Source organism: Lentinus tigrinus, assembly GCF_003813185.1.
Source record: "Lentinus tigrinus ALCF2SS1-7 unplaced genomic scaffold L226scaffold_7, whole genome shotgun sequence".
NCBI classification, from domain to species: Eukaryota; Fungi; Basidiomycota; class Agaricomycetes; order Polyporales; family Polyporaceae; genus Lentinus; species Lentinus tigrinus.
The window spans coordinates 45,870-58,146 of NW_027137916.1; the positions used below are offsets into that span (position 1 = coordinate 45,870).

The 12,277-nt window shown below is 56.6% G+C and overlaps 3 protein-coding genes across 3 annotated transcripts; all 3 read right to left on the reverse strand.

Moving 5' to 3' along the window:
* Positions 1-2,848: 2,848 nt before the first annotated feature.
* On the reverse strand, positions 2,849-4,618 carry L226DRAFT_459723 (terpenoid synthase; the record flags this gene model as incomplete). Its single annotated transcript, XM_067675537.1, has 9 exons — positions 2,849-3,108; positions 3,190-3,433; positions 3,496-3,513; positions 3,573-3,679; positions 3,733-3,866; positions 3,933-3,980; positions 4,033-4,169; positions 4,272-4,407; positions 4,479-4,618. 9 exons carry the CDS (start codon positions 4,616-4,618, stop codon positions 2,849-2,851), a joined length of 1,224 nt encoding a protein of 407 aa, XP_067537337.1.
* A 1,471-nt stretch (positions 4,619-6,089) lies between these two features.
* L226DRAFT_569024 (cytochrome P450) lies at positions 6,090-8,262 on the reverse strand (the record flags this gene model as incomplete). The annotated part of the gene is made up of 10 exons (XM_067684244.1): positions 6,090-6,141; positions 6,211-6,363; positions 6,438-6,569; positions 6,636-6,907; positions 6,970-6,983; positions 7,042-7,162; positions 7,231-7,495; positions 7,606-7,794; positions 7,875-8,004; positions 8,064-8,262. 10 exons carry the CDS (start codon positions 8,260-8,262, stop codon positions 6,090-6,092), a joined length of 1,527 nt encoding a protein of 508 aa, XP_067537338.1.
* Positions 8,263-9,715: 1,453 nt separating this feature from the next.
* Positions 9,716-12,231, reverse strand: L226DRAFT_532790 (cytochrome P450). The gene is made up of 10 exons (XM_067680333.1): positions 11,990-12,231; positions 11,801-11,930; positions 11,556-11,744; positions 11,231-11,495; positions 11,048-11,171; positions 10,979-10,992; positions 10,639-10,910; positions 10,424-10,555; positions 10,205-10,357; positions 9,716-10,114 (listed from the first exon to the last, which is right to left on the reverse strand). The coding sequence occupies exons 1-10, from the start codon at positions 12,186-12,188 to the stop codon at positions 10,063-10,065; spliced, it is 1,530 nt and encodes a 509-aa protein (XP_067537339.1). The 5' UTR covers positions 12,189-12,231; the 3' UTR covers positions 9,716-10,062.
* Between the last annotated feature and the right edge of the window lie 46 nt (positions 12,232-12,277).

The following is a 12,277-nucleotide window of genomic DNA, read 5'->3' on the forward strand; positions in this document are numbered from 1 at the left end:
GGCGGGACTGCCGGCCAAATTTGAGTGAACGCTCCGAGCACCTCGGCGAAGCGCGGCATGTTGCTGTGCCCCGGCGCCTGCTAAACTCCACCTGAAACACCCACGTCTGAGCTTGACTCCCATCTGTCTCAACATGCCGCCTCTGGAGTCTCTCTCGACGTCGCACCTCTGTCATATGACTCCCTAATTACAGAACATCACCATTGCGCGGACGTTATACTCTCGACTGATTCTCGGTCTGATGTACCTACTACCAGTGCCTTAGCAGTCCGTCACGGTACCGCTGCAACATCTTGCAAGGTCAGATAGCAGAACGAATTCCTGCCCAGAAGATGATATGCGTGTAACGTAACGTATGGGTACGCAACGCTCTCTAGCCGACTTGATTGATCTAGGAATCCGGAAGACATATTCAGTCATGCTCATCGTCCATCTGCCTCTCACACGCCTCTCACACAGTCCGCTGTCCAGATGACAGAAAGTCCGGTTCGATCTTCAGATCTTCAGAGATCGCGTCATCTTTCGGACAATGCTGCACCCGATGTTAATGTTCTGGGGTTCAACGTTCAACATTCACCTTCTGGGAGCTTCTGGGTTTGGCATCTTTGCAACCTGATCAGTCACTACTGGGCGCACTTTCCCCAGAGCTCCGAGATCCCGCCGCGTTCATGGCACGGGATGCCGGGATGCCGCACGGAATGCGGTGGTAGTGGATGGCACATGCACATGTCGCGGCGCAAGGCTGTACTCGAGCATTGTACATGTCGCTTCGTCCTCCGCTTCGGTCTTTTCTTGAGTTGACGGCTACTAATAGCAGCGCCCCATCCGACAGAGACCGAAGAGCCCCAATAACGTCTCTCTGTCACGGTGGGTTTGAGAATGACTGGTCTCGGCTCCAGACGTTCACAGCTCTCTCACCTGCGCTCAAACGAGGAGGTAGAGGGAGGAGCCAATCAGAACACTGGACGAAACTTGAAATTTCGCACAAGAACGAGTTTGAGCGCCGGAGAGAGCTGTAGAACTTCGTGACATCACGGTAACTCCGGGTCACCGGGGCGGGTACCTCGCCTTAACTTTTCGTAACGCATGTGTCATTACCTCGTAGTCATACTCTAAGCCTGCGCTGCCTGCACATTCGTTCGACAGTTCTGCCTTCTCTATTCACTCACAATGCTTGCAAAATTATGCCGTGCTCATTTTCGCAATTAGAGCAACCATGGATGCATTCAGCTTATCATTGAATTCTCAATTGATCTCTTCCAGTACTCATTCTACCAGTGGACCCAGGACATACAATAACGACCGACTATTTTGCCAGATTAATGTGGAGCGAACTACCGGAGGACAAACGCCAACGCTCCCTAGCTAGTTCCGGATATGCAAGTTAAACCAACATTCAGCGAGGGCCAGCATTCAGTTAGATCGAGCTGCAGTCTCCTGGAAGTTATACTTACTCGTTTTGTATCCCATCGAGCGCTTCTGAGAGAAAGGGCCGTGCGCGAAACCCGGTGGCTGGACTCCGAGCTAGGAGTCCATGGCCGACGCAAGACATAACAGGAGCCTTCGCAAGTGATCAAAATCAAAGGTTAAGGTAAGGCATAGCGGTACGCAACACCCATACCAGCAGAGACCAGTCTTGTTGCGGTTGTTGCTGACAAAACGTAGATGATATGCGCGGGCGCTCCTGTGACCTGTGTCACGGCATGCCTGGAATGGGGACGAGACTGGAGAATGACAGAGCTTCGCGTTCTGCATCTCACCACATCCGCGCTCGCCGTCATGGTCCAGAGCTGCGATCCGTGGGATGCCAGACAGCCTCTGCAGCTGCCATGTTTCTTCCCCATCCACGTCTGCCAGATCTTTGTTTGTAGGTCGTGATTCTCAGTATTAACCAGGCGAGTCCAGGGATCCGCACATGCTCAGGGCTTTCGTTCCCGCACTCGATTAGCAGTGTTCAACGTTCAACATCTATCGTCCAATCTCTGGTGGCGCGATTCAATCGCCCCCTCCCCTCACCACTGGGCCGCGACAGAACCGCTCCGTCAAACTGCATATATCAAACTTAGAGCAACGTACTTACAGCAAGTACCTGAGCACCATGTGGTCGTGACTTCCCTGCCCTGCCAGGACATGATCTCGCTGAGACGCAGGTACGTGGAGTACCGTCTGTGAGGATCCTGATGTCGAGGAGTCATGTCAGAGCGCCGCGCCGTCCGATGATTCCTCGGATGCATGCAGACGGGCGTTGCCGCAGGCGATGCGCCGCCATGAGTGCTGCATACACACGGGGTCAGGGCAAGGAATGCTTCGATCCCAGGGGGGCATTCTGCGTGATAGGGAGCCCTGAGGCCCGAGGCCTGAGGGAGCCTCGTGCTCCCTCAATGGTGGCATCTGCGGTGCGTCTGACGCGCTCGGCTACGCGGCTTCTTCGTTGACGAAGTTCGACTGTCCGAGTGGTCCGGTGGCGGCTCAGTCCCACTCCCCTTCCGCATATGTATCTGACGAAGTGATCTGCAAATTGATTGTTGTACACAAGCCGGCCCTGGCCACCTCAGAGCCATGCTATGATCGCAATCTCGCCAAGCGATAGGTCGTGAGTACTTGACGATGGATGTATCTCATCCCGTGTACTGTTAGCCGAGTTAAGTCCTCGGCGGGGTTTCTAAACAAAGTTCATTGATACGCAAGAACCGTTTATTTCGGACTTCCAGAATAAGGCGTACAAGTACACGTTGTCATATGTATGGGAGGCGCGAAGCTACAAAGGGGGTATGGGGAGTACAACGTTGAACGTCCACGAGTCGGAGCGCGGAGACCTCTAGTTATGTTACTGTATGTATGTGCGCGATTAGCGCAGAGCGAACATGCACCCGGTCACGGCGACGAGGCAGACCAGGACACTCGCAAGGTGCTGGTGAGCAACCAGCCCCCGCGGGAGCGCGAAAAGCATCGCGGACGCCAGTGTGGACCCTTGCGGCGATGCCTTGTAGGGCGCCGCGGAGGGTGCGCTGGGAGCCGGCTCGGGCTCGGGCTCAGCGGGAGCAGTACGCTCGTACACAGGGACAACAATCTCCGGCTTGTTCAGAACGTCCTGGCCACGGAAGTACCCTGAAATCAAACGCCAGAAGAGCAGAAGCCGGCCACGGTCAGGGCGTGATGGAGTCCGAGGCACAGAACACGAAAACTCACGGGGGCTGTGGTAGTACCACACGAGCGTGCCCTGGGTGTACTGTTCCATGGCCTTGGTGTACCGCGCGACCTCGCGGTCGACGTCGGGGCCGAAGGAGCGCAGCTGGGCACGGAGGTTCACGTAGTCCGTGACGCGCTGCGCGAGCATGTCTGTGAGAGTGTCGATGGCGGTCTGGAGGTCGCAGTCGTGCTCGATCATGATGCAGAAGACGAGGTTCTGGAAGTCGTCGTCGGCCTGCTCTTTCTGTGTAGATTAGACTGTCAGAACGCCTGGACGGCGGAGAAGCAAGATGCACGCCGACGCACGTTAAACGAGCACAGATCCTGTGAGCATGGTGTGAGCGTGAGTGGGAGCCGGCTAGGAGAGGAGTGGGATCACTCACGTTGGGCCAGGTCATGATGTCGATCCAGGCCTTCGACATCTCCTGCAAGATCGGGTCGTCCCAGACATACTCCGGAATCTGCAAGTCCAAAGAGTACTCGACCATTGCTGCACAGCGTTCACTGAGTTCATTAGACAAGCAAGGCAGATGGTTTGCTCACCTTCGACGATACGAGCGCCAATCGTTCGCCGGCGGAGGATGATGAAGTCGTTGACTGACGGAATCTCGTCCAGCTTGCGGAAGGTAGCCTGCTCTACCTGCGCAGCCATCCAGCTCTCGACAGCCCGGAAGAATCTGTAAGAATTGACCCGTAAGGAACGACCGAGACTTCCAGATACCCCGACGTCGTCGGATGCCCACCTGTTGCACGCCCCGGTACTGGCGGTGGTTCTCATTGTTTTCCAGATGCTACGGAACAATTAGTGTCGGTACAGGTAAAGGATCTCAGCTCGGGACGTACTCGCTGAGCATGACCGCATACGGGAAGTTCGGCACAGGCGCGTCGGGATTCCTGAGCACCTCCATGGAGATGTCGACCCCAGTCTGGACCGCCTGCGGCTTGTTCTGCAGAGCGCCTTCGTCCGAAAGATCGTCAAACTGCAGAAGAAAGGCGCGAATGGGGAATAGACGTGAGCGTGAGTGTCAGGAACTCCGCCGTGAGACGGCCCCGCAGCTGCGCAGGGATGGATTGCCGCTTACTGAGAACGTCCAGAGGAAGAACGCGATGCATGTCTCGAGGTGCTTGAGGTCCGCCTCCGGGAAGCTCAGCGCAGCGTACAGGTCGAAGCGGTGAGAGAGGAAGGTCTTCTTCATCTTTCCCTGGTATACATTGCACCTGAAAGGAACGAACAGTAAGCGCCAGCTCTGTTGTGGCATTGCACCGTATAGGGCGAGGGAGGAGCCTACCTATCGAACCAGGCATACGTTTCCCGTGCGGCCGCATCCTGGTGCGGGTTGACCTTGAGCTCGAAGACAGAGTCGGTGACGGTGGTCAAGTCTCGCAAGCGGAAGTGTGATGGGAACGGGCGGAGTTGCTTGACACTCATCCTAGTAGCGCCGAGAATATGCTGCGGGGAGATGCGGAAGTGAACGGGAAAACGGGGCCGCGAGCGGACGCGCGAGACTTGTTACTCCATGTCCACGACCACGAAGCCAGGTACTTGTACCTCCATGGGACTCAGATGCTCCGGACTGCTGGCTCGCTGGACCTGGTAGCGTTCATCATCATCGATCCGGAATCCGGAACACGAACATGTTGCGCGGCACCATCGGAAGTGGTCAGTGGAAGTCGGAGACTGTACTCTACTTACGAGTTGCACGGTCGCCCCGCCGCCGGTGTTTATCCTGTTAGGTATTGCGCTGATATGGTGATACCGCAGGTAGCTAGATGCCGCATTTAGCGCAGTTGACGGTTAACACTGGCTATCGTGGTGCGAAGAACAGAAACCAGATACTAGCTCGTCCCATTCATGATGTCTGCGTGCTTGATGATAGGTCGTAGCTGGTCGCGGGGCTTCCTTTCGTGCTTCCATCGGCGCCCACGCTCGAAGATATCAGACCAAGATGCCAATGAAATAAGATGCATCGCCAAACGGCCAACGTTCGATCGGGGTGTTCGAGGCCTGTGGTCAAAGCGCGGACACCGGCGCATCGCCCTGCTAGGAATTGGTAACCTTGCGGAGCCTTACGGCAAGAGAAAGGAAGACTTCGACCAGGGAAGGCACAGTCTGGGGTAAAGTACATACCTCCGGGACGCCGTGCAGCCCGGTAGCCAAGTTGCTCTCTAGCACCTGGCGCTGTCACCATTTGCAAGCAAAACCCTCATGCTCTAGCTGCATGTGCCTGAGCGCTGCCATAAGCCCAGTAACTCCAAATGGACGTAGAAACCACATGTCCAAGAAGTGCGCAGACCGCCATGGGAGTGTGTCACTCCCGAAGCGAATCTCCTTCCGCTGAAGCCGGGAGTTCGGCGGCATCTCTTGAGCCCACTCGAATCCGCGGCTGCAGTTGCAATGCATAGGGGCAGAAACGACGACCAGGACAACAAACCTTAGCATCTCCCGCGATGCGAAGCACACACTGCCCGTCCTGGACATCGCCGGGAGAAGGGCGGAAGCCGTCGCGGATTGTCACTTGTGCAACATGAGAGGGACACATGTGATGTTGTAGGCTGATCCTCCGACCGTCGACTCCTGAGGCGGAGAAGAGGCATCGGCACCGCCGAGCTCGTGGTCTAGGAAGCGTATTCAGTGGACAGGCTGAGATGAGAGCTCCCCCCTAGATCTCTCTCACCGTGCGCAGTCTTCCGCAGGAGCTTTGGCCACGAAACGCCGACCCGGAGGAGTACTATTCCTGGCATCTAGGTTTCAGGGGCAGAGAACTATTCTGAGTCGTAGGCGCAAATGCGCTCGGACAGATGCATTGAGCGTTTGAGTCGGTTGATGGCCCGACTCGGACGTACGACGGAGGTACACTGTAGAAGATTGCAGAGCGCTCTGTAAACGCCACCATCCACGCTCATGGCGCATGGGACCTCGCCTCAAAGATGTACCCCGGTACCTCAGGGTGCCTGCAGACGTAAGTGATGTCCAATGCATGAGCGAGATCATACGCAATACGCAGGTTGAAATGCACGTACGTTAGGAACCCTTCCTTCATATTTACGTTCTCCGCGGAAGGAATGTTCGGCTTTCCGTTTTCATCCAGCGTGGGCTTGATCGTCAGCGCGTGCAGCACAGACGCGATCGTGATGAACAACGAGGCGTCGCCAAAATGCATCCCCGGGCATATCCTGCAACGCACGTGCTTCAGCTTCAGTGTTCACTTGCACGAGGCTCAGGCCCCAGGACGAGAGGGGCAACGCACCTGCGACCGAAGCCGAACACGTACGCTCGCGGGCTGAGGATGTCCTTGTTCAGCTGCCCGTCCTTCGTGAGGAACCGTTCCGGCATGAAGCGGTCAGGCTCGACATAGTGTTCTTTGCTCCTCGCGATACCCCTGCATACACACATACAACGTTGGTATCAGCACGTATGGAGGATTCGACAGCGTGCGATTACGCACCATACATTCACAAGAATGATGGAACCCTTCGGGATGAAGTACCCTTTGTACTCGTCGTCTTCAACGGACGCATGCGGCACGCCAAGCTGAGCCGTGGGCATCCAGCGGAGACACTCGTTGAGGAGCGCGTCGATGTATGGCAACGCAGGTCGGTCGCTGAGGAGAGGAAAGCGAGAATGGCCCACGACAGCGTCGATTTCGGCTTGGGCGCGTTGCTGGACCTCAGGATAGAGCGCCATCGTGTATACGAACGTCAAGACTGTCGCTGTGACCTGGGAGAGAATAGCTCGGTCTCCAGAAAAAAGTGGAATGTACACTTGCTGAGGGTACTCACTGTCTCAACAGCGGCTGCCAGGTGTGCTTAGACAACAGAGTGCTGGGAGTCGCTGGGAAGTTGGGGACATACCGAGATAGGCATTGCCGCATACATCCCTGGTTAGTGCTTCTTCGAACTCTTGGGTTTGAGGCTGCGTTGCGATCTTGTCGAGTACAGTCGCGACAACGCACGGTGCACAATCTCCGCGTCGCTGAATTGGCACACAACGTGTTAGCCTTGGACATCATCCAATGATTTTTCAAGACGACTCCGACTCACCACACTCTCAGCCGCGGTGTCGAACGGCTTGTTCCGCGTCTCGAGGAGCATCCCAGCCCACACCGCCGCCTTGCGCTTGAATCCCATGCCGGGGACCCACGCCGGGATGCGTCTGAGAACGGGGAAGACCTCGACGAAAAATCTTCCCGGGGTGAACACTTCCTTGATGACGTTCATGACGTCTTCCGCCATAACGAGATACTCGTTGCTCGGCGAAGACACGTCGATCCCATACACCGACGAGAACACCGTCGATCCAAATATGCTGGGCAGAAGGGACGCAGATCGTGAATCAGCGCATCAGCCTCCTCAGGAAATGGTCCTTGAAGTCGGACCGTGGCAACCAGGGAAGTCACTAGTATTACTAGCACTCACAACTGCACATTATCAGCAAACTCCCCCGGGGCGGAGAGGAGCAGCTGCGCGAGTCGCTGCGCCCCGGCCTCTTGTGCGTACTGGTACGAGCGAATGGCGCTGGCGCTGAAAAAGTCGCGGAACCGCTTCCTCCGTTGGCGCCAAAAGTCCGTGTATCCGCTGTATGCGATAACCCAATCCCCGCCTATACTACCTCCGTCAAAAGCGACCACCAATAAGTGAGCATTTGCGATTTAAGACCGAAAGGTTTTGAACATCATAGTACTCACAGGTCCACCATTTCGAAGCCCGGCCTGCCTGAGTACGTAGTCGAGCGCTTGTCCAAAAGCTCCGTCGCAGCGGTGTAGCTCCCCAGTACGATGATGGTGTACTTCACAGCATCGAGGTATACCACGTCACCTGCACTGGTACTTGAGCCCCAACCCAGATAAAAAAAGTGGCGAGAGATATACGCGTACCATATTTATCGAAGAGAGGCTGGTACGCCCTCGCAGAGTTTTCGCGCGGTACGTCCAGGATGTTGCCCAGTATGGGGAGGGGCGGCGGGCCCGGGGGCAAGCGCGACCGCCGAACCCGAGCATGATGCCTCCACACGATGCCCAGCACGGCAGCGCAGAGCGCAACCGCGGCCAGGTCTCCTAGTGAGAATGCCGCCATGGTGGGTCGAAGTCGAGTCTCAGCACTGAGCAGTGAGATCTCGGGGCCTGTGCCAGTGCACGCACACACGCACGGAGATGGGGCCGGCGTACCTTGACTTTGATGCTCGACCGCCGTGGTAGGGAGCAAGGCTCCTGCTGTACTATGATACCGGTCTTCCTTCCGTGCTTCCATCCGCGCCGGAGAACCGCACACGAACTTTACTTATTACATCCCGCGTGCCGCTGGTCCTGTCAGTGAAATAAGAAGCCACCTGCCGTGCCTGTGGTCACAGCGCGGCCCCTCTGCCGGCGCCTCGCTCTTGAAACGTCAATGCGGCCACGGCGGCTTCCGGCAGGGCGAGAGCTTTGGACGAGAAAGGTATGTACTAGTACCTCCGCCGGGGCTCTAGCATCGACACGACGCAGCGCTGCAGCCCCCGGACCCGGGTACCTTGCTCTCGGCGAGTAACACCTGGCGCTGTCATCAAGAGAAGCCGCTCCAGCCCCGGTCACAGACGTGAAGAATTGCGCAGACCATCATGGGCGTGCCACCCCCGAAGCCAACCGCCTTGCCAGGTTGCGAAGCGGGCTATGGACATCCCGAGGCTGGGGTCGCTCACACGGCTGCGCGCAGTTGCCCCCAGGTCGACAGGGACATTCGAACGGGCAGAACAAACCCGCGAAGGAACGCACCTGGACATCCCCGGAGGGAAGGCAGGAAGCGCGTCGCATCGCGGATTGCGGTTGAGAAGACATCTGCCTCGATGGATGAGATGTGTTGTAGGTTGACCGGGGATCCTCTGATCCTCCGATGGATCATTGTTGGGCTCAGGCTCGGCATGAATATTGCCGCGGGGTTCGCGGTCTGGGGGATGTAAAGTTCAGTACACGACAGGCTGAGATGAGATGAGAGCTCCTCTATGTAGCATTGAGATCTCTCAGTGCGGCGCGAAGTGTCCAGCTGTCCAGGCTTCCCGCCGCAAGCTTCCTACCATGTTCATCGGAACCGAACTGTGTGCCAGCAAAGAATTCAAGAAAGCATCATTTCGGGAATCAACAAAAGGGGAAGAAATTGGATTACTGAAAGTAAGCATTTTGTTATATACTAAATATGTACCCTTATACCTGGGAAAAGGCTACAGCCCTTTGCATATTAGTCTGGAATTCGCGACGCACGAATCTTTATTTGCTCCGAACAAACATTGCCTTAACGGGTAAGAGAAAACAGCCGGTGGCACGAGCCAGTGTGTCCCCAGCCCCGATCCTGCTGCACAGTGCTGCATATCTGAGGCTCTTGCTGCTCAGAAGTGACACACAATTGCACCCTGACCTTCCTAGATTCAATTTCGTGCCAAAATTTGCCCATGAAGTCCTCCAGGAAAACACGCGAGGTTTAGGTTGTTACCTGTTAAGGCAATATTTGTTCGGGACAAACAAAGATTCGCGCGTCGCGAATTCCAGACTGATATGCAAAGGGCTGTAATATGCCGTTCTAACCTGCCTGCATAAAATGCTGTCCACAATTTCCGACCCCTACATAGAACGTGACTTATCTGACCCCATGAAACTGAATCCTGCAGAAAATTGGCCTAGAGAACACGAATACGTTCGTTGCGCACGACTCTTCCGAGGAGTACAGATATACAGTAGACAGCTTAAGAACCTCGGTCATATGAGCAACGGGTGCGCTTTGGAGGCAGGTACACCGAATATTTAGCGTTCGAGCCGGTCAATGGCCATGGTCCGATGCACAACGGACTCTAGATAAGCATACTGGTACAGTGCGCTTCGAAGACGCCAGTCACATCCACGTCCACGGTCACGGTGCATGGGACCTTGCCTCAAAGACGTACCCTGGGACTTCGGGGTGCCTGTAGGACGTGCGCGGCGCGCCAAGTGAGCGAGAAGTGGCAAGGTACTGTAAATGTGCGCAGGCGGACCCGCGCGGGACGGGGACTTACGTCAAGAACCCTTCCTTCATCTTCACGTTCTCGACCGACGGGATGCGCGGCCTGCCGAACTCGTCGAGCGCAGGCTTGATCGTGAGCGCGTGCAGCAGGGACGCGATGGTGATGAACAGCGACGCGTCGCCAAAGTACATCCCCGGACATACTCTGCAATACGCGAAAGAATGAGTTCGGTATCTGAGATAGAGCTGGAGGAAGAGCGGGGAGACGCACCTGCGCCCAAACCCGAACACGTAGGACCGCGGGCTGAGGATGTCCTTGCTCAGCTGCCCGTCCTTGGTGAGGAACCGTTCCGGCATGAAGCGGTCAGGCTGGACGTAGTGTTCCTTGCTCCTCGCGATCGCCCTGCATACACGGACACGGGCACGGCACCATCGCATCAGTAGGCGAGCGAGCACAGGCTGGAGGGCGCGCGATGCGATGCTCACCATACGTTCACGAGGATGATCGACCCCTTCGGGATGATGTACCCGTTGTACTCGTCGTCCTCAACGGACGCATGCGGCACGCCGAGCTGCGCGGTGGGCATCCAGCGCAGGCACTCGTTGAGGAGCGCGTCGATGTATGGGAGCGCCGGGCGGTCGCTGAGGAGGGGGGCACGGGAGTGGCCGACGACGGCGTCGATCTCGGCTTGGGCGCGCCGTTGGACGTCGGGGTAGAGCGCCATCGTGTATAGGAAGGTGAAGAAGGTCGCTGTGACCTGGGAGTGGAGGGTGAGTTGAGCTAAAGCTAGCAAGCGGGCTGTGGTTTTGAAAGAGGGATACTCACTGTCTCGATCGCACCTGTCCCGGGGTGTTAGCGAAGATGCGAATGTTAGGTGTTAGGTCTACGACGCACCGAGATATGCGTTGCCGCATACATCCCTAGCTAGGGCCTCTTCGAAGGCTTGGACTTGAGGAGGTTGTGTTGAGATTTTGTCAAGCACAGTCTCGACGACGCATGGTGCACTTTCCCCGCGTTGCTGAATCAGGCACGTTAGCCCACGCTGACAGTCGATCGAGCTCCCAAAGGCGCACTCACAACACTGTTAGCGGCTGCGTCGAAGGGCTTGTTCCGCATCTCCTGCAGCATGCCGCCCCATGTAGCGGCCTTGCGCTTGAAGCCCATACCAGGGAGCCAGGCGGGGATGCGCTGGAGGAACGGGAAGACCTCGACGAGGAATCGTCCCGCGGTGAACACTTCCTTGATGATGCTCATGACGTCGTCCGCCATGACGAGGTATTCATTTGTCGGCGAAGAGACGTCGATGCCGTATACTGACGAGAACACTGTCGAGCCAAAGACGCTGGGTCGCGGTGAGCCTGGCCTGATGATAAGATAGACCGCAGCCAGGGAAGTGACTCACAACTGCACGTTGTCGGCATAGTCCTTGGGAGCGGAGAGGAAGAGCTGGATGAGTCGTTGCGCGCCGGCTTCTTGGGCATACTCATAGGCCTTGATGACATTGGCGCTAAAGAACTCGCGGAATCTCTTCCTGCGTTCGCGCCAGACGTTGGTGTAACTACTGTATGGGATGATCCAATCCCCTCCTATGCTAGAAGACTAATGAGTGGGTACGTACTACAGCGCGAAGAGGATGTGAAGACTGACAGGCCCACCATGATGAGGCTCGGCCTGTTGGCATACTTCGCCGAGCGTTTCTCCAAGAGCTCAGAAGCAGCGGCATAGGTGCCCAGAACGATGATGGATTGCTTCACGGCGTCAAGGTATACGATATCGCCTGTATTCGCAATTGACTCTGAGGCGTCTTCACGGAAGAGAAGTGGGTGAGAGACGGACCATATTTGTCGAAGAGAGATCGGTATGCGGTAGCAGAGTATTCGCGTGGAATGTCAAGAATGTTGCCGAGAACGGGGAGCGGCGGCGGCCCGGGAGGGAAGCGCGAACGCCGGAGTCGGGATTGGTGTCTCCAGACGATGGCGAGGACGAAGAGACAGAGTGCGACGACGGCGAGGTCTGTCGTGGATAAGGCGGCCATGGTGAGGAGATGTGGCTTGGACACGGGCAAGGGTGGATTAGCGTACTTTATTCATAGGGCTCTGCAGTGACCGGGACCTTGTATGGGTG

Coding starts and splice junctions, on each gene's coding strand:
- L226DRAFT_532790 (XM_067680333.1), bottom strand. CDS start 12,188: ATGGCCGCCTTATCCACGACAGACCTCGCCGTCGTCGCACTCTGTCTC. Junction 10,556..10,638: donor ATCATCCTCGTGAACGTATG/GTGAGCATCGCA, acceptor CCGTGTATGCAG/GGCGATCGCGAGGAGCAAGG. Junction 10,115..10,204: donor ATGAAGGAAGGGTTCTTGAC/GTAAGTCCCCGT, acceptor CACGTCCTACAG/GCACCCCGAAGTCCCAGGGT.